Source organism: Strix uralensis, chromosome 28, assembly GCF_047716275.1.
Source record: "Strix uralensis isolate ZFMK-TIS-50842 chromosome 28, bStrUra1, whole genome shotgun sequence".
Taxonomy (NCBI): domain Eukaryota; kingdom Metazoa; phylum Chordata; class Aves; order Strigiformes; family Strigidae; genus Strix; species Strix uralensis.
The window spans coordinates 4989580-5009998 of record NC_133999.1 but is presented as its reverse complement, the minus strand read 5'-3'; the positions used below and the strand labels follow the sequence as shown (position 1 = coordinate 5009998).

Sequence of the window (20419 nt, the reverse complement as noted above, 5' to 3'; positions counted from 1 at the left end):
GAAAAAAAGGTCAGTTTTGGCCTCCGAACGTTGCAAAAAGACCAGGTTTGAAGAGCTCCCGTTGCCTTCCGCTCGCTGGGTGAAATGCAACTCCCAGCATGCCACAGCGGGGAAATTTTATCCAATTATATAAAACCCAGAAAGGAGGAATTTTGTTTTCCAAGAGTACCACACGCCAAAAGAAAAAGAAAAAAACCCGAAGATTTGAGGCATAACTCACGTCAAAGGACTCGGCGTCCTACCTTTAAATAAGGAAACGTACAAAGGTGGCTAACGGTTGTGCAAAATATTAATTTGCTAAAATATTTTACATAATCAGTACATGTCAATGTAGAAATCGGTAAAAAAAAAAAAAAAAAAAAAGAAAAAAAACCCACAAAACAACAACCCGGCTGGTTCGTAGGAATTTTGTCACATTTTAGCAACAGGATTTTCGCTGTCCCAGGGTGGAAATCCTCGCTCAGGAGGGGGTCGTCCCGCCGAGCATCCCCCTTTCCCCTTCGTAAGGCAAAAACGACCCTGAAAAACACGCTGAGATACAAAAAAAACCGATGTAAACTAATAATTTATCGTCGAAAAAACCCGGTGTAACAAAAGCGGAGAGACGGAGGCTTTATACAAGAGGCTCTTTTAAAACAAGACGGTGCAAAGGCTGAAGACACGGCGCCTTCAGGATTCGCACGCTTTTGGCTTTTTTTTTTTTTTTTTTTTTTTTTTTTTTGTACAACGGTTTATAATACATTTTAAATCATTCGGAATGCAAACTAGAACGGCACGCTACTTCCGAGGAAAGGAAAGAAAAACAAACAAACAAAGAAAAGGTTGACATTGTGCAATTTGCTGCCCCAATTTTCAGCGGCAGTAGTCCCTGCATTTGCTGTGTTTCAAAAACGTGGATCTTAAGAAACACGTAAAGGAGGAAAAAGAAGGCAAAAGTTGGCAGACATCCAGCATCTCGTTTTGTGTGATTTTTTTTTTTTTTCGTTTCGTTTTTAAACAATGCGGATGACAATTTCATGTAAAAATGCCTTTTTTTTTTTTGTGTGTGTTTTCTTTTTTTTTTTTTTTTTGTGTGTGTGTGTGTGTTTCTCTCTCTCTCTCTCTCTCTTAAATAAATACATCGTATCCGACGCTCAATCTGGTAAATCTCGGCGGCCCACAGCGCTGGGAGTCCCCTCCTCCTCCTCCTCCTCCTCACGGCGTTTCGAAGCCCGCCACGCGGTATCCCGTTTGGTTGGTGATCACGCTCCCGTTCTGCCCCTGCGGCGGCTGCACGCTGTAGTTGGCGCCCATCCACGCCGCTGACGACTGCGTCTGACTGTCAGGGGGTGGGGAACAAAAAAAAAAAAAACAAAACACACAAAAGACAAAAAAAACCAAACCCCAGTTCGTTAGGTAAATGTGTCAGGAATGAGGGAGAATTAAACAGAGACAGTGCCCGAGCGGGTGGTGGCGCCGTCCTGGATCGGCACGTTCCCCATCCCACGTCTCAGCAGCTTTTACGCTGCTACCGACTCTGTCACCTCCCCGGGGGGGCAAAAAACCATCTCCCCCCCTCCCAAATACTCACTTAAAGCCCTGCTGATTCCACGCTTGCCCGTACATCCCGTAGGCGGGGACCTGCCAGCCGTTGGGCACGTACTGCCCGATCTGGGCGTTGCCGTACCACTGGCCCCACTGCCCGTAGGCCGGCGGGTAGCCGATCTGGTTCTGCAAGGACAAACACCCAGGGTTAGTTAAGCGGGGCCTAAGAAAGCGGCGATTTCCATCACCCGCCCGCTGAGTCTGGCTGTGAGGGGGGCTTATGAGCCTGCTGGCTAAAACAAGACCGCAACGGCCATACAAACGTTCAGTCGGGCACCCCTTTTAATTACTAGAGCGTTTAATTACTAGAGCATTTAATTACCAGAGCGCCCCGTTGCCCCCCCAGTCACCGATATAGTTGTGGTCTCAAATATCTGCAGAGATCCAGGGAACGGGAGCAGCAGCTCCATCCACCTTAGAAGCCCTCCCATGGGCTGGACAGTATTTTGCAAGCTTTCTCCAGAATTTTACATCAGAATTTTTCACCTAGCTGTCACGTGCACAGAATTTACAGCCACTTAACGGGTTTCTAGCAAAGACTAATTACAGAATCACAGAATCATCTCTGTTGGAAAGGACCTTGAAGATCATCCAGTCCAACCGTTAACCCAGCACTGACAGATCCCAACTCCACCAGATCCCTCAGCGCTGGCTCAACCCGACTCTTCAACCCCTCCAGGGATGGGGACTCCACCACCTCCCTGGGCAGCCCAGGATTATTAGTTATTAATTATTAATTAGCAAAGCCATTGTTTTTAGCAGAGAAGGTCTGACCTGCTGGACCGGACTGATCATGTCTGGTGTCTCCTTGCCCCAGTAGCACTTCACTACGTGTCCTTCTATAGTTGTTCCGTTGACGGAAACGATGGCGTGCGCGGCACTCTCGTGAGAGTTAAACCTGTCGAAACAGAAGTCGTGGCAAAATAAACAACTCGGTGAGTGACAGCCAGGAGCAACCCCGAGAGATCTGGGCTCTGTTGGGACACCAGCCTGGCTGCAGAAACTTTCTCCTGTCACCCCCAGAGCGGGCAGCAGGGACTGCGAGGCTACGGCCACTTTTCCTGTCTCGGTGTCCCAATTCTCCCTCAACAAACCGGAAAATTCAGTGGCAAGGAGACCAAGTCAATTTACAATGATTTGTTGTGATCTGTTCTCTTGTTATCTGGTATTTTGTTATCCGGTATTTTGTTATTGTCTACAAAGAGATGAGGATGCTGCTGGACAACACTCTAAAACTCGACCGTCTGCCCCAGTAACGCCACTGTGAAACTCCACACGAGGAACAGACAGAGATCTCTCCCTGCACCACACTAGACTGGGTTCAGGGGTTTTTCCTACTCCTGCCCGGAGCGTTACACGCCGTAACTCTCCGCAGATCAGGCTGCGGTCAGAAAAAGCGCAGCCTCCAGCCAGGCACACGCCCACCCGTGCTCCACCGCCACCAAAAGCGTGCGAACCCGTAATTCTCCTTAAATTCACTGACACGCAAAGCCTACCGTACAAAGGAGTAGCCTTTATCCGGGAAGACTCGAATTTCCATTATCTGCCCGAAGGGAGAAAAGGTCTGGCGCATGAGCTGTTCTGAAGCAGGAAGAAACAGAGCAGCAAAATGAGGCGACCGCAGTTGTTACTGAGAGAGTTTGAACGCGACGGGGATTTGAAGCCACGATACCTGTCAGTCCCGAAGTAACACCTCCGCAGTACACAGTGCAGTTGCTCGGGCTGGACTGATTGACCACATCGTCGTAAGACAGTTGTTTGGCGTTTGCTTAAAGAGATTTTTACAGAGCTTTTCAGTGGATGGGACACACATTACGTAGAAATTCTAATTCCTGGGTGGCACGAGATGTCGAGCGCAAACTGCAAACACCTATCAAGCAGGTCCGATATACCTAATTTAAAATGGCTCCAATGGAAACGCTTTCTTTGGCACAGTCCCGCTTTGTATCACAACAGAAAGCCCTAAAAGCGAGGGAGCAAAGTTAAAAAGCCAGAGAGAAAGCAAGCTTCCAACCTGAGCGCGCAGAAGCCAAAAGCGTCCCCCCCGCAGCGGTAACACAGTCGCCGTAGCTAAGGAAGCTGCTTTATCTGGGAGGTTTGAAACTGTTTGAGAGAGCCTCTGCCTTTCGTACCCGCTTTCCCCTCTCCCACAATCTCCATGCAGCTCGCCCCTGTCTCTTCCTCCTCCCACGTGTGGCGGGAGGTTTGCAAAGATGCAAATAACGGAGAACCTACTTTCATATGTACTCTTTGGAGCCGGAGGTTTTCTTGTCGCCCAGTTTGTTCTGATTTGCCTTCCACCGAGCCACTGACCACCCATCTGCTGAATCGCATTCTCTGCGTCCTGTCCACGAGAGAGAAGAAAACCCCACCGTCGGCATCTCCTCCTTTTGCAACACCCCCCCCTGCCCGCCATTTGCAACGTGTCAAAGAAATCCTACTTCAAAAGAATCCCAGAACCATCTGGGTTGGAAAAGCCCTTGAAGCTCCTCCAGTCCAACCATGAACCTCCCACTGACCGTTCCCAACCCCACCAGATCCCTCAGCGCTGGGTCAAGGATGCTGTTAGGCCTCACTGAGTGCAACTAAGACCCTCTCGATATACACCAGACGTATTGTCACTCTGTCACGTCTGTACAGCGCCGGCTGTCACCTGCCACGTGCTTTAGAAACGCTAAAGCCACAGCGGAGAGTCTCAACAAACGGAGAGAACAGCTTCTCCCTCAGCAGGTGGGGAAAGCGAAGCTGGAGGGATCGGGATCGACACTGTTCCTTCCCCGCAGCGGCCGCTGAAACTCGTCGTCCGCTGTTCAGGGGCGCTCGAGACCGCGCTGCCGCTTACCCATTTATTGAAGAAGGAAACGAAGCCATATCCTTTAGATTTTCCTGTCGCCATGTCCTTAACCACACGCGCGTCTCTAAAAAGCAGAAACGAGAGCCAGTTCAGCGCCTTCAAAAGGCGACCTTACTAAAACGACAACTTGAGTCACACGTACAGCTTATTTTCATGTTTCACCTTTACTAACGTCAACTGTTTATTGCACCAGCAACACAGTCAAAGCAAAAGGCTTCTTTTCTAAACAGAACTTTACTAATGCTTTGCCAGGTAGTAGCAAAATTAAACTTAATTGTGTAAACATGCAAATCAATAGCTTCTCTAACAAACGTATGTACTTTACGACAGTTGGCTCCCGCTTCAAAATGCTTTTACAGACTGTTAAGACACAAAGCATGGTCAAAGCAGCTATTCAAAAGAATCACTTAAGGCACGTAGCTGACTAACATTAGCTGAATGGCTCTCTTTAACCATGCAATTTTTAAACTCGCTATTTGCCAACACATTCTACCTACTCATTCAAAATATTAAATAGAAAAAATGAAAAAAGATAGGAATTAAAAGGCATACGTCGCCTGTTAACTGAATTCTTTAATTTTCTCGGGTCAATTCGTTACCCCCTTTTTGGACTGTGGGCAGCTGTAAATTTTGAGAGATTGACATTTTCAGAAATTATTGAAGAAAATAAAACACCGAAACATTCATGTCTTAAACTACATAATACACATCATTTAAACTGCATTTGTACAACAGCAATCATACAGGACTGATTGGAAACTACAAGATATAAAAAAAAAAAAAAAGAAAAAAATAATTTATAAAAGTAAATAAGAAAACTACAACGTTTGTCCACTGTGAACTGTAGCTTGTAGTTAGCCATGGCAATTCTGTCCATTCTTCAGAGACACTCTGCAAAATAACCAGAGCCCTATTATTTGAGATTGAGTTAAAAAGAGATCCCAGCTACAAGAGCTAAACCCCACTCGTGGAACGCCACTCTACAGTGTTTCTCAGGCAATCTGCGTACAAGTTAGCCGAGGGCGAGATGCTCTCACATACAGGCCACCCTCTCCTCCCCTCCTTTGCCCCACACATACAGGCATTAAAAGAACAGAAACAACAACATAAAACCAGTCAGAAAGTCATGCAGTGTAACTTACGGCTGTATAAAATACTAGGGTTCAGAGAAACTAGCGTTAACATGTGCACAACATTGAGCATTCCAAGACTGGCGAGAAAAGTCACAATGAAGAGAAGGTTCGTTAACACTCGGGGGGTTTTTTTAAGCCTTTACAGTAACTGCAAATGCTGCATCATAAGCCTAATTCTGGCATACGTTAGCCCATAGCGCTGACACCATCGCCGAAGGATAATACCTCTCCCAAAGCTACAGCAGAAATGTTATTTCTTTCCTCTTTGTGAGACCCACCCCCCCTTCCCCCTTTTTTCTTTTCCCCTTCCTGTGTTAGGTCAGAATTTGGGTCATATGTTACAAATTGCCTGAGAAGAGCCACTTTGGTAAGCTTAGATTGGTTTGCTCTGAAGAGCCTATAGAGGGAGGGGGGGAAAAACTCATCTCTACTTACCCTCAACTGAAAACTTTGAAAATAAAGACTTGAGAACAAGTGAAAACATGCGTACAGCAAGCATAAAAGGAAACCACAGTGAAAGTGTGCTTTTACAGTGATTAAAAAATCCAGATGCAAAGAATTACCAAAATTTCTTATGCGCTAATCATGCAGTAGTTCAACCTCGGTGTCATTAAAAAAAAAAAAAAAGCTCAGTTTAGCACCAACAAAGACAATGTTAAAAAAAAATAAATAGATCAGGAAATATTCCATTAGCACCACATTTCCAGAAACTAGTCACTGATGAAGAACAGGTAAAGTCAAGTAACTTCATTCGACCACTTCAGAGACAGTAGCAATATTTTTTCAGGTTAAATTTAAACAAGGAGAAAATCGAGGTCTCTTCGGCTTTATTTAATCCCTCAGTTTTGGAACAAGAGTTCAAAAGAGTCGTTACAGGGACAATTCTTAATCTACTGCTTTTGTGAGGGGAAAAGAACTGAGTTTCATTTTGGACAGTCAGTTTGAACCAGGGCAAACCACGAGTTTGCCACGTGGCAGCTCTACAGCTGCGCACCCAAAAGCAAAAGCGTCGCTCCCCCTTCCCCGTCAGCACGCAGCGACAGCTCTGCGTCCAGAAAGCTCTTCTAGAAAAAATGGGAAATGGGCACGGCCCCCAAAATACGGACCGTGGTCCGATGTTCGCTGAGATGTGACGCTCCCCCAGCTGATGTTCAGCCGTTACTTTTTGCTTCAGGCTCGGGAGGGGGTTTGGGATTTTTGGGGGGGCTGGTTTGGAAAAGGTGACTGTCCACGGAACCGTCACCTCAGAAACCCAGCGCTGACTCAGGGAGGGGAAACTCTCTTGCAGAGCTCCACCGCAGCCCCACCAACGCGGCCGGCTATCTCTGCCTCCCTTCCGCGCTCGCTCCAGCAGTTCAGCTCTGCTTTAGAGCCCCTCGTTCCTTCCATCCAGACCACATTTGGCCAGAGGATAAATTGACTCTCCTTAGGAGTCCGACCCTCTGCATTTCCTGGATGACAATTACAAAAGATGCAGTCAAGCATTATAGTTGTCTGAAGCAAGTCACATTCAGATCACATTTTTTTTTTTTTTTTTTAAACCTTATCATAAGAGGAAATCAAGCTGGCATTAAAAGAGTAATACACTGGACTCTGAGGGGGAAAAAAAAACAACAAAAAACAAACTTACTTCAATTAAATGCTTCACTACACAACACTCCAAAGCACTCTATGTTCTCTTACATCACCATCAAGAAACTTCAATGTCCAGTACAGACAACACTACAAGGAAAATTAATGGTTTACATTTGGAGGATGGAATGAACGAACCGCTCCTTACTCTGCTACACCCTGAATACAACCAAGTGGCAGGCGGAGACCTGCGAGCACCGCTCCCTGTGTGTAACACGCTCGCCTGTTACACCACCGCTCTGCACCGCGGGGACGAGTGCAACTCCTTGACCCGAGACGCCCCGTGGTTTGGGCCGAGCCCTTCGGGTCAAGGGTTTACGCTTGACCCAGTGCCAAACACTTCGAGGCCACTCTAGCTGCAGCCTCCGGGCGCCCAAACGAGTCTTGTGCTAAAAACAAAATGTTCATTTTGTGGAAAATGGGAATTTAACTGAAAAAAAAAAAAAAAAGCAAAACCAAAAACATTGGCTACTGGTGGCCGGCACACCACGGCTAACAAAAAAATCCACAGCCTCTCAAAGACGTGAACGTGCAAACGGACTCGGTCACAAACTGAACAGCGTGATGGTGATCTGATCGCTGAGAGGGCCAATGAAATGCAAACCCCAGGTTTTAGGAGTCAATTTTTTCCAGCGTTGCTTTGCCAAACGAGGCAAGGAGTATAAAATCAAAGCAAGTTGGATGCAACTTTTCTAGGAAAGCAGAACAAACTACTATAAAGGAATCGGGTTACGCATCCCTGCTTAATGCCTGGCCGTTCAGACTCAAGTCGCTGTATGAACAGATGAATGTATATTCCTGCACTGTGACAACTCTTATTTTTTTTTTACTTACTGAAACATAAGGCTGCCTCCATTTAGGAGAGATAACTTTTAGTTTATTTGCCCTAGGAAATTACTTACGATATTCTTCCAAACGGCGCAAAAGCTGCTTTTATATCTTCAGTTGTAATTTCTGGACTGAGGTCTCCGACAAAGACATGGAAATGGTCTTTTTGGGGAAAAAAGATAAAAAAGGATCTTAGTGTTTGAAGACGACCCCTGAACACACCCGCGCACACGCAGACAGAGCACGGCCTTCCAGCCATTATTAAAAACTACATGAAGACTAGAGTTTACTACGAAACAGAGAATTTACTGCTGCTGTAACAGATCCTTTGCCTGGCAGCGTTACAAAGTCAGTGATTTTAAGGATGCTACAGTGACACACAGCATTTACGTTTTGTATTTTACACTTTGCTTTTAAGACCAGTCAGAATTTACCGTACAAAGTCTGAAACTATTTACTTAATGTGCCACGACTACATGAAATTCTTTCGCTCCATACGCTAGTCGACACGGCGGGAGATCACTAGCTATTCAAACTCTGATCAGCTGAAACGTCTAGCAGTTTCAAGAAACGCAGGATAACGCTCGTTCTAGAGCAGGATGTGTTTTGAATCTAGCCACAATGTCTGGGTTAACACCAGAGGTCGTGAGAACAAATCAAAAAAAATACCTTGCCTTGCAACAGTTTGCTGTTAAAGCATTTGAGTTCTCAAAAGCCAACAGTTTTGGTTGCCCAGCCAACACACCATGTGAATCCATGTGAATTCAATGTATGTGAATCCATGTGCAAGTGAACTAAGACTGAAGGCAACAGAATGGAAACAGTAATCCCTTCAATTTATATCCGAGCCATCAAAAACACACACCAAAGAGAAACAAAAGTCCTGTATCTAAGGAGTTTTCCGCTCCAATCCAACAGTATGTCACATACCATCCTAGCAATACACAGGCTTATTTGTGCTATGAAACTCGAGTCCACTCGGAGGCCGATGCAGTTTAGCCCCACCGGCCTACAGAAATTCAAAGCCTGCTGAGAAAAGCAGCGATCCGTAGGCTCGCCGTGAGCGATGGAGCCCAGTTTTGGGAACAGCCCAGCTACGCCCAAGGAGCCTGTGTGCAGGAGCGCCTACCGCAGCCTCGCAGGGAGCCGACTGCTCTGCCTCGACAGCAGGGGACAAGGGGTCTTTGGGCTTTTTTTCACAAAGGCACTGGTAACAAACAGCTGGAGATTAGCACCAGAACTAAAGAGTGGACACTAGATCCCTTTCTGATGCTATAGGGAACTGAAAGGGAAGTCTTTCCATAAAAAAAATAAATTCATAACAAACAAAAACCCCATACATAGCTTCAGGTGGTTAGTGAATACCCTTGAGAGATTTCATTTTATGTTTAAGAAGATACAATTACCTTGTGAACGCTGTGTGTTGACAACGGTACTACCTGATGACAAAGATTAGATTTGTTCTTAAGTTTATTAACACAAACACATTAAATAATATCTTAGGATTACGATCAAAACATTACTGCATATAATTGTACGATGCTTACTGTTTAGGTTTAAAAGCTACTTGTACAAATCAAACACGTACTCAAAGCGTAAGCGACACTTACTGCTGGTATCTTTCTTCTGGCTGCTGGGGGTCGTCGCCCAGTTCACTTTGACCTCCTGCAAACGTCAGGCGCTCACGTTAGATCAAGCAAATCCCAACTAAGCTCAGATACCTCCAGCGCTTCATTCTGATGCTCCAGGGGCACCAGGTGTGCAAGTTTGGGGTGAAAGCTCAAGTTTAAGACACATTTCTCGGGTGAGGCTTCTTTCTTCCGAACTGCGTTCCAAGAGCAAAGGCGGGAAACAGACCTGGTCTGGGGATTGGGTTTGCTTGGGTGGGGTTTTTTGCAGGGGTGGGGAGAGGGGGATGTTATCTTGGTAAGGTCACCAGATATTACTCATATGTAAAATAATCATTGTGCCCGCTGGCTCTGAGCCCTCCCAGTTCTACATCCCCACCTCCCCCTGCATTCTTCCTACAACAGTCTGAACAGCTTTTCTTCTCAGTCCTGTCACGTTAAGACCTCCGTCCAAACGAAGTGACTAACATCTGCAGCGTATCCACTTCGTCTCAAGCGGTATTTCACCCGCGCCATCTGAGATAGCCTGTTTTTCAACTCCAACTCACCCTGTAGACATGACAGCTTACCTTACCCATTATCTTCCGGCCATTCATAGCAGCCAGTGCTGCAGCCGCGTGCCGGTGCTCATAGAACTCCACAAAACAATACGGATCGTTTCCAGCTGTCTGATAAAAGAAACAACCAAAGGATTACCGATACAAACTCCTTCAAACTGTACCCTCACTATTCTACTCAGCGCCTTATTCGTTACACCTAAACGTCTCAAAATGGATAGGCTTTCTTACTCGACACAGAGAGCACAGTCAATGCACTAACAACGCTCCAGGAGGTTCCAGTTCTGCTTTAGAAAGGTAAAAGTACGGCAAGGAAGAACTTTTCAAATCTCGTCTACAACACCCACGTAGATTAAGCTGTTCACTCCCTCTCGCAACATCCACCCATCCTTAAATTTATTGACAAATATGAGGTAGAAATGATGCCCAAAGTACATGACTGCAATCTCCAGCTTTATTACACCCCTTTAACGTGGTCATGCCGTACTTCCAGTGGAATTCTGAATCACGCCAGTACGGCCCAAAGCCATTAGCTACAAGACACATGAAAATCACTAGTGAAAGCTCTTACATCCATTATCATTTTGCAGTTTTTGCACGGCCCGATCTGGCTGAACAGCTGGAGGATTAGAGCTTCGGTCACATCTCTTGACAGGTTCCCCACGTACCTATAGGATCAAATACAAAGTTAGAAGTCATCCCGACGCTCCAGTCTGCTCGTCGGTAACTGAGCAAACATGGCCCAACGTTGTTCCCCCAACACCCAACCTGCCAGGTTAGGACATCGAAATGAAAGCGTGCAGCAGGATTATACCCTGACTTGTGGAGCAATGGGGCAGAAATTGTTCGGTGACAGACAGGCCTGTCCTCACTCCCACCCAAGGTCTGCATTTCTAAAACCACACCCCGGTTCAAAGCTGAACAGAAAGCCACATACGGCCAACTCGACCTACCAGAAGGATTTCCGTGTATAGAAACAGCAGTTCTGATAACCATACGCAGCCACTGCTCACCAAGCACCACTTCCCTAGCTGCCAGAGTAGCTCAACCTGGGTTTAGCACGCACATTACACAATATTTATAGTCAGTTCCTTTTAGAAAAGGACTTATCGTTTGAAAGTGTTAGATCTGCCTGAAACAACCACGGGCACATGTGCTCAAGCATGGGCATTCCCCCGTCTTCCTCCATTTGAAAGGATCAGCCTCCTTAAGCACAAACACAACCCCAACCCCTGCTCTGATTCGGGATTTTGGCATTCTCAGCGATGAAGATCATCCCTGATCCACAGGTGGGGGGATTTGTTGTTGTTGTTAAGCCCAAGTCACGGGATTTTTAAAAAAAGCACACACAGAAACCTCAACTCCAAAGGCGTGGCAGCACCCTTCCGCAAAGGAACGTTACGTGGCAAACCACGGCCTCTGCAATGAGCACCTCGGCCAAATTGCACTGCTGAAACCACGTCAATAAATCAGCAACCCTCCCTGTCTTGGTGCAAGAATTGCAAAGATGTTGTAAGAAAACAACAAGGCAGCAAAAACGGGAACTTGTTGCGCTCCTTCTGTTGACACAAGGCTGTGAACAGCCTTCCCGAAGGATGGATGCACTCCAATATTTGGTTTAGCAGAGGAGAGAATGGGAGAACAAGACACACAGCCCCTGTTTTTCTGTCAGAAATGACCCGTCAAGCTGTGTATTAATAGTCTGAGTAACTATTTTAGGTAGGACTCAGAAGCATTCTCCTTTTTAAAATCAACACATGCTTCACCAGAATCAGATTGTCACAGGCATCCTCTCGCTCAACAAAGCAAGTAATTCCTGCACTTTCTGACGTGGTTTCCTTCAGCAGAGGAGGGTTCAGTGCGCTTCATTAAGGCAATTAACTTTGGGCTCGATAACACCAGGGACGTTCTAGCCTGCACCAAGTTCAACTGAGGGTCATAACTAGCAAGACTTCTTTTCTTCTCTCTTTTTTTGAAGTATTATCGCTATTTGGATAATGAGTAAGCCGAGGCACTAAAGTGATGAGACTCTCACGTGACCTTCTAGGTCTAAGTTTATTAACAGTTTATTTGTGACTGAAAGTTTCCTAGACAGGGTGTCAACACCCTGACCTTTGCACTAACGCTGGATTTTCACCTCGATAATCAGACAGGCATCTCCTGAAGCATTCCCTAGGTGAACTCTGGATTTAGCTAGACAAAGCAGGATTTAGGTAAGCGATTTCCGACAGCCCCATCAATCTCTGCATGGCCAGACCTTTCAAAATGCATCCCCTCAAAGGATCGATTGCAGCAAGACATACGTACACATGGAGAGAGTACGTGTAATTGCACACTAGATGCTGACCTACTTGCTTCCGCACAAAGGTAAAAACAAATCTCAGCTCCTCATGCACAGATGTGGTCAAGATATCCCCTAACAGCCACGCAAGCAGGAATGACACACAGAACAAAAGCGTTCTGCAGAACACGAAAAAAAAAGGAGGGGGGATTGTAAAGCGCATCGGTCGCTCAGAAAAACAGCTTAACATTGTACAAATTCAGCAGCATTTTTCTCGTGTTATTTGTCAGCGTAACCTCATTACCCGTAGCTGCGTACATCTGCTGCCTGCTCTCTGCAGCCAGCAAGTCTGGAGAGGTTTCTCCAAGCCACCGGCTGACAAACTACAACCAAGTCCTGCGATAGTATCAACTGCACCAAGATGGATGGGAAAGACACAGAGCTGTAACCCCCCCACCCCGAGCAACAATCCCTGTGTTCTTTTCTCTGATGTACTCTCTCCGTGCTACCCTCGAGCTGTTCGACCCTCCGGACCCTTCCCCGGAGTTCTGCTGCAGTTCCCTTTCCAGGTAGCTGGCACACGGGCAGGGTCCAGCACACCTGGACCTTGTCCTGGGCCAGTTACATGAGAAATAACCGAGTGCTGAGGTGACCTTGCCAGGTAGGGCCAGCTAATACAGGAGGAGGAGACCTCTCCTGCGTCTCTTCTGTTGCCTCCTGCGCCTTTCCCATCCCTCCCTTTCCTGCTAATTGGATTCTCATTAATGAGTCGGTTGATGTTTCTTTGCAGATGAAGGCCTGCAGTACACAAGGCAAGCTGTGCAGACAACTCCATTTATCCAGTGCACAGTGATCGGTATACGGCTTCTTGAAAAGTAATAGCAAACTACTGGGTGTTAGCACTTCTCCATCTTTTTAGACACACAAAGTGAATTAGAAGCGCATGTATTCCACAGACATCTACATACTTACATGAAAACTACATACAAGAGGCCTTTGTAAATTCAAAAACACTCTCTGCCTTGTAACCGCTCTTCAAATTCATGATCTTTGCCGTTGAAGAGTGGCTTTCAAGGAAGGTCACTGGCCTCGTGAAAACGAGCTGCCTATCCAGGAAATCATTTACATAAGTAATACAGCTCCTAACGAAACGCCAAGGCTCTAACACCCCCCTTTCAAAGAAACAGGTGACGTGGAAATGGCAAAACCAAGAAGTTACTTCCAACAACGTCTGGAATCCGTTTCAGAAAAATGACTTAAATGTGCTAAAGGAACTAAAGAAGAAGGCACACGACTTGCAGACCACTTTGGTGGCCCCTCACGACGCAGTAAGACAACACAACCGAGGAGGGAGCCCCGCAACCCACATCCAGATGGGATTTTTGTAGCACTACCTACAGAAATCCTTGTGCAAGCAAATATTTAACACACACTTCAGATCCGAGCTGGAAAGATTACTTTTAGCTGCACTTTCTTCCTTCAAGCTGCTCATTCTAAACCCAATCTGTGAAATTCAGCTCGTGACAATCCTCCGTATGACTTGAGACAAGTCACTCGGAGCGATTCAGAGAAATATCATTCTCGGTACGTTGCTCAATACTCAGCTCTGCAGCCCAGAAACCCGGCCGTGCTTGTGCAACAAGTGGCACGTGCTCAGGGTCAGATAATTCATTCCCTCGAGCATACACCGTGTATGGCCGAGACCACCAGGCTCCAGACAACTGTTTCATTGGGACAGGGAAAAACATTCTTCTAAATAAACACGCAAATATGCCAACAGGTCTGACCATGTTTGCAGACGCCAAGAATAGTTCCAAAAATGCACGCTCTAGAAAGACAACGGGATTGTACACACAGGGAGGCAGACAGTGTTTACCACTCAGGAAAGCCTGGACCAGAGGAGCTGGCGTCAGTCACGTAAGAGTCTTGTTTTCCTGCAGTCACTCAGCCAAGTCATTTATCAACCCTTGGGGTAGGTGCAGCTGCTGTCCAAGGGCGAAACTTTCCCCTCATCTCGGAAAGATTCCCTCTCCCTCCTGTCTTTCCTCCCCTCAACTTCTAGACTGACACAGAGATCAAAGCTTACACGGAGATATAATAGGAAGACTGGAGTCAGTGATTTATTTCCCTGATCTAAACGAGAGAAACCCCTCCAGATAATGCCAGAGAAAAGGAGAGAAACGCACCTCTAAGATGTGCACAGGAGCTCTCCTGTGCCTTTCAGAGCCAGCTGCAGGAGCAACAGCAGAAAAGTCCAAACGCCTCTTGACAGCGGCGGGTGTCAGCTGCCTAACACCGCCAGAAAAGTTGCTTGCAATTAAAGGAACCCCATTTATGATTTTAACAAGGCGAGGAGCTGCCCTATGGCTACGATTAGTTCCTCGGGAAATAACAGGCTCGCAGCATGCTTTAAACACTTGGACAAGCGCCGATTTCATGGGCACCCCCCGTTTATTTCCATCAAGCTGTTGAACATCGCAGTGGTGCTCCAGCTGTTAGGCCAGGGCCGTCCCTCCCCCCCCCCCCGCCCCCCGCCCCGCCGTGAGCTGACGGTGCTAACACAACCCAGAGCTGGCAAAATTCTGTCAGATGCTCGCGAAAACGTGCATGGAGAAAGTACCTGGGGAGGGGGGGGGGTGTTACATCTCCCCAGCCCCCTTCCCTCCAGGTGTGAGCTGGAGAGGCCCGGCCCGGGGCCAGAAAGCCGGTGACCACCACCGGGAAGCAACGCAGGGGACGGGAATAGCGGGGGCACGGGCGGAGGGGCTGGGGTCGGCCCCGGCCGGGCTCTCCCCGGGCCGGCCGGCCGTGGGGGGAGCCGGGGGCCGTCCCCCTTGGCACTGAAGGCGGCTGAGGGGCCGGGACAGCCGCCGCCGCCCGTCGCGGAGGCCCGATCGCGCCGCCCGAGGCCTGAGGGACCGTGCGTGAGGGGAGCCCGGGCCGCCCCTCCCCGCGGAGCCGGGAACAATAGGCGGTCTCGCCCCCTCCCCACTCACAGGGTCTTGGGCATTTCATCCTCCATGGCGCCGCCGCCGCCCCCGCCCGCCCCGGCTCTTCACGCCGAGCCGGCCCCGCGGCCCCGTCAGCGCCTGGGCAGCCCGAGCGCCGCCGGCCCCGCCGAGCCCGAGCGGCGGACAATAACCCCAACGGTCCTCGCAAGATGGCGGGTGGCGGGCGAAGGGGCCCGGCCGGCCGAGAGGGGGCGGTAACGCGCATGCGCCCCCGGCAGGGGACGAGCCGCCTCCGGATGCGGCTTCCCGCCCGCCGCCGCTCCCGCGCATGCGCCCCGACACCGAGTCCCCCCGCTCCTCGGTAACCGGTAACCGGAACGCCGCTCCCGGTGGCAGCGGGGTACGGGCCTGGCGCTTCCTCACCCCCGCGGGGCGGGAAAATAAGAATAAAAGGCGTGAAAGTCGCGGTTAAAAAGATTACGTGCGCCGCCCGGGAATCGAACCCGGGTCGCAAGAATGGGAATCTTGCATGATACCACTACACCAGCGGCGCGCTTAACAGTGTCCCGCCGCCCGCCCTCATGGCGCTGCCGCCCCGCCGCCGCGGCGGGAACCAGCTGACGGGGCGGGTCCGTCCGTCGAGCCAGCGCCATGCCGGCCCGCCGCCTCCTCCTGCTCCTCGCCGCTCTCTGCCTGCCCGTCCCGGCCCGCCGGCCGCAACGCGATGGTCCCGGCAAGATCGGTGCGGCGAGGCGGGGCGGTGTTGGGGGGTTGTGGGGGTGTGTGTGTGTGTGGGGCTGTGGGACTCTGGGGGGGGGTGTGGGGCTGTGGGACTCTGGGGGGGGGTGTGGGGCTGCGGGTGTGGGGCTCTGGCTGTGTGTGAGGGGGGCTGTGGGGTTCTAGAGGTGTGGGGCTCAGTGGGGGGCTGTGGGGGTGTGTGAGGGGGGCTGTGGGGGTCTGGGGGTGTGTGGGGGCAGCGCTGACGGCCGGTGCCGGTTTTTCCAGCCGTGGTCGGCGGTGGGATCGGTGGAGCTGCCGCTGCCTACTTCTTGCGGCAGAAGTTCGGGGGGAGCGTGCGGCTGGAGGTGCTGGAGAAGGCGGCGGTGGGGGGCCGGCTGGCCACGCTGGAGATGGAGGGAGCTGGCTACGAGGCTGGGGGGTCTGTCCTCCACCCCCTCAACCTGCACATGAAGCACTTTGTCAAGGAGCTGGGTAAGTGGGGATCCCCCCTGACTGCCCTGTCCCCAAAATCACACATGGCCCCCCCAAAGGGGTGCCCTGGGTCCAGCTCTCCCACTCTGCCGGGGGGACACCCCCATAAAGAACAAGCCTTGGTTGTCGCCCTTCCTTCCCTGAGCTCCCCCCGAGTCCATATCCCCTCCTGTGGTACCCCAGCTCTCCCCCGCACCTTATCCCACTGTGGTACCCCAACTTCCCGCCTCCCCCAGGAGAAGGAGACCTGCGTCCTGATGGAAACGGGACACAACCCCCCACCATGGGTGATGCAGTAATTCCATTGTAAAAGTCCAAAAGTCACCGCAAACAACTAACTGGCTCCTGGTCAAGAACTAATTCCCCTTTCTACATCTTGGGGATCCAGTCTTTAATTGCTCACCCTTACCAATTGGAAGCTAAGTTGTCTCAGGAAGTTAAAATCGAGGCGTAATATAGTTTAGCTCGACGCAAGTTCTACCTTTCATTAAGTTATCTTTTTTTCACCCCGTTCCTCAAGGCCTCGCGGTTGCCCCAGTGCCCAGCAGCCTCGCAGGAGTTTATAACGGGGAGGAGTTCGTGTTTGAGGAGAGCAGCTGGTACATCGTCAACCTTCTCAAGCTGCTCTGGCACTACGGGCTCAACCCCCTGCGAATGTACATGTGGGTGGAGGACGTCCTGGACAAGTTCATGCGGTATGTCGGGCCCCTGCTAGGGAAAAGGTGGGAAAGTGTCTGTGGGAAAAGGTGCAAAACATGCTGCTGAGTGGTAAAAATCAGTGAAATATGAGAAAGGATACTCCTGTTGCCCTCTCTCCATTGCCAATCATTTTTCTAAGGAAAACATTGAGATATGCGCTGTCAAACAGCAATAATGAGGGTGCAGTGGAAACGCGTGTTAGGTGTGGGATGCACCTGGGTGCTAAAGAGAATTAAACTTATAACTGTGCGCAAAGTGCTTTTGTTAGGAAAGATCTGTAAATGAATAATGAACATCCAGGACTGCTTAGGCATGTGCCACTTTGGCTAGGGCTTGGCTGGTAGGACAAGCCCCGCTGCTCCCGTGAAGGGCTGTGAGGCTCTCAGAAGCTGCGCTGTGAGATTCTCCACAGCTTCCAAGGGCAACATAGATAATTAACAGTGAGTGAACACCTATTTCTCGTCTCCGGTTAAAGGATCTATCGCTACCAGACGCACGACTACGCCTTCAGCAGTAACGAGCGCCTGCTTCACGCCCTGGGAGGGAACGACTTCACCCGCATGCTGAACCAAACCATCGATGAAGCCATGCAGAAAGCCGGCTTCTCCCTTAAGTTCATAAATGAGGTGGTTTGTCCAGCCATGAGAGTCAATTATGGGCAAGGCGTCAACATCAACAGTTTCGTAGGTGAGTGTTTCATAGATTAACCTCCCAAGGCATCTGTCCCAGGGACCCGGATTCCTGGGACTGGGATTCCTTACTCTGACAAATTGCTGGCTAATGCGACAGGCTTAGCCCTGGCCTTCAGCAAGTTCTGTGCCCCAAAGGGATGTGTTTGTCCCCTATTTTTCCACTTTCTGTTTCAAGAATGATGCTGAGCAAGCGTGACAGGCTTAGCCCTGGCCTTCAGCAAGTTCTGTGCCCCAAAGGGATGTGTTTGTCCCCTATTTTTCCACTTTTTGTTCCAAGAATGATGTCGAGCAAGCTGCTCTAATAATTGTGGTTTCCTTGTAGGTGCTGTTTCTCTGGCAGGGGTGGAATCGGGCCTTTGGTCAGTAAAAGGGGGGAACAAACTTGTCTGCACTGGCCTTATTTACGCCTCCAAAGCTGAAGTTGTCCCTGGTACAGTTTTATCTATAGAGCCAAAAATCAGACCCAGACCCACAGGTGAGTTGGGTTTGCTTTCCCTTCGGTGGGGCGGGGAGCCGGAGAATGACCTTGGCTTCTGTCACTGCTCGGCTGCAGCTCTTGGCAGACTGAAGCAACAACCTGGGTTTTTTTAAGATGAAAATAGGGCTTTGCTCAAAGCTCCGACTCGCAGCACTCCCTCAGCTAAGCTGGGACTAGTTTATAAAGCTGCATCAGCTCGCAACAAGGCATAATTAGCCGAGATGGGATTGCGTTTTAAAAGCTGCTTTGTCAGAGGGACAAACAGGATTTCCTGCAGCCACGGAGTGGGATAACTGAGCTCTTCTCCCCAGGGGACCCGGTGAAGCTCTACCAGGTCACTTACAACACTACATCGGGACTAACGGGGGACACGTATGACATCGTTGTCATCGCTGCTCCGCTGAGCCGCAAAATGGCCGACATCACCTTCAGGAACTTCGACCCTCCCGTCCCAGACTTCCCAAACCCTTACCACCAGACTGTCGCAACGTTCGTGCACGGACGATTAAACGCCTCCTTCTTTGGTTACCGGGATCCATCTGCCTTTCATCTCGGTGCCATTTTCACTACGGAGAATCCCAAACTGTTCATCAACAGCCTGGGGGTGGTGTCTCCCGTGGGAGACGTAGGCGGTGGAGGAAAGCTGCCCTTGCAATCGGCCGTCTGGAAGGTGTTTTCGAAGGAAGTGCTCACCAAAGAGCAGCTTAACTTGCTTTTCTCCTCCTACGACTCAGTCAAAATGAAGAAGTGGCTGGCGTACCCCCACTACAGCCCCCCGGAAAAATGTCCTCCCATCGTCCTCCACGACAACATCTACTACCTGAACGGCATCGAGCGGGCCGCGAGCGCCATGGAGATGAGCGTCATCGCGGCCAAAAACGCCGCCCTGCTCGCTTACCACCGGTGGTACGGGAACACGGACAGGATTGACCAGGAAGATTTGCACGAGAAGCTGAAAACGGAGCTTTGAGCCCCGCGGAGCCAACGGCCGGGTGCTCGCAACGACGTCCGCTCTACAGCCTCCAGAGATAGGGCTCGCGTACCCGAGCGGTTTAGCCACAATTAAAGCTAACGAACGAGGAATTCACTGCTTAGCTGCTGAGGAGACACCCGGCCCACTCGAGACAGAGTAGAACAGCAGCGAAAAGGCGGAGAGAGCTTTCCCAAACTCTGCTCCTTCCTCGAGCAAACTCCTCAATCTATCCCTATGCAAGATTAAAAAGGTTTTAAATGCCATATTGACCCCAAAAGTGCCCTCCACGGTAAGGAGACTGCCAAACTCAGGATCTGCATCACTGTGATTAACCCGTGCACGTCGCTTTCCCTCTCTGGATGTGTTTCAGGCAGGGAATATTACCTTTTTGACTGTGAATCTCTTTGTCTCAGCTATTTTCTGAAGGGTTTATCTAATAGTTATAGGGTGAAACCAGCGCAGTGGGAATTGGGGCTGCGTTCTTCATCTGCTTCCAGAACCAGCAGCTTACGGGTGGGGGAACTGCTCTGCGGGAAGCACACGACTTGCCAAAACGGGGGGTAAGCAAGCAAAACCACAGCCGTCCTTTGCTTCGTCAAGGTTTGAAAGCATTAATTATTTAGATGACCTGACCCTACCACTAGGTTGAAGTAAAAATCTTTTTCGTGAGAATCTTGTGTCCCTTGACTGTATCTAATATCGCTGCGATACCTCACCACGTCTGAATATTGCTGTTACAAATAAAATCAATGCTGTTTGGAGAGGAAGCTGGCGCTGTTGCCTTGAGGTAGCGTAGGGCTGTTGTGCGACCGTGTAGTCCAGCCCCGTCCAGGCTTTGTTTCCTGCGCAACTCCGTGATGCAGAAATAAAAATTATTATTTTTAAAATAAATCCTACTTTCAGGCAGCCCAGCTGGG

At 49.5% G+C, this 20419-nt stretch overlaps 2 protein-coding genes and 1 non-coding gene across 8 annotated transcripts; 1 reads left to right on the top strand and 2 right to left on the bottom strand.

Annotated features, from left to right (window-relative positions):
- Positions 1-271: 271 nt before the first annotated feature.
- On the bottom strand, positions 272-15677 carry TIA1 (TIA1 cytotoxic granule associated RNA binding protein). Of its 6 annotated transcripts, XM_074852036.1 has the most exons (13): positions 15494-15677; positions 10788-10884; positions 10229-10327; positions 9642-9696; positions 9438-9470; positions 8106-8193; positions 4427-4502; positions 3820-3928; positions 3257-3352; positions 3081-3165; positions 2359-2482; positions 1571-1710; positions 272-1318 (listed from the first exon to the last, which is right to left on the bottom strand). In XM_074852036.1, exons 1-13 carry the CDS (start codon positions 15517-15519, stop codon positions 1195-1197), a joined length of 1152 nt encoding a protein of 383 aa, XP_074708137.1. In that variant the 5' UTR covers positions 15520-15677; the 3' UTR covers positions 272-1194. The 6 variants fall into 6 exon arrangements, with proteins under 6 accessions (XP_074708137.1, XP_074708138.1, XP_074708140.1 ...); XM_074852037.1 differs by lacking the exon at positions 9438-9470; XM_074852039.1 differs by lacking the exons at positions 9642-9696; positions 10229-10327; positions 10788-10884; positions 15494-15677 and adding an exon at positions 4991-5059 and having other exon boundaries at positions 600-1318; positions 9438-9456.
- A 140-nt stretch (positions 15678-15817) lies between these two features.
- PCYOX1 (prenylcysteine oxidase 1) lies at positions 15818-20269 on the top strand. Its single transcript, XM_074852204.1, has 6 exons — positions 15818-16190; positions 16454-16660; positions 17181-17355; positions 17835-18046; positions 18374-18526; positions 18841-20269. Exons 1-6 carry the CDS (start codon positions 16100-16102, stop codon positions 19497-19499), a joined length of 1497 nt encoding a protein of 498 aa, XP_074708305.1. The 5' UTR covers positions 15818-16099; the 3' UTR covers positions 19500-20269.
- TRNAG-CCC (transfer RNA glycine (anticodon CCC)) lies at positions 15931-16001 on the bottom strand. The gene has a single exon. It is a non-coding gene; the product is annotated as a tRNA-Gly (tRNA).
- Positions 20270-20419: the final 150 nt, after the last annotated feature.

Coding starts and splice junctions, on each gene's coding strand:
- PCYOX1 (XM_074852204.1), top strand. CDS start 16,100: ATGCCGGCCCGCCGCCTCCTCCTGCTCCTCGCCGCTCTCTGCCTGCCC. Junction 16,191..16,453: donor CGATGGTCCCGGCAAGATCG/GTGCGGCGAGGC, acceptor CGGTTTTTCCAG/CCGTGGTCGGCGGTGGGATC. Junction 16,661..17,180: donor GCACTTTGTCAAGGAGCTGG/GTAAGTGGGGAT, acceptor CCGTTCCTCAAG/GCCTCGCGGTTGCCCCAGTG.
- TIA1 (XM_074852036.1), bottom strand. CDS start 15,519: ATGGAGGATGAAATGCCCAAGACCCT. Junction 9,697..10,228: donor GCCGGAAGATAATGGGTAAG/GTAAGCTGTCAT, acceptor TGACGTTTGCAG/GAGGTCAAAGTGAACTGGGC. Junction 8,194..9,437: donor CAACACACAGCGTTCACAAG/GTAATTGTATCT, acceptor TTCCCCAAAAAG/ACCATTTCCATGTCTTTGTC.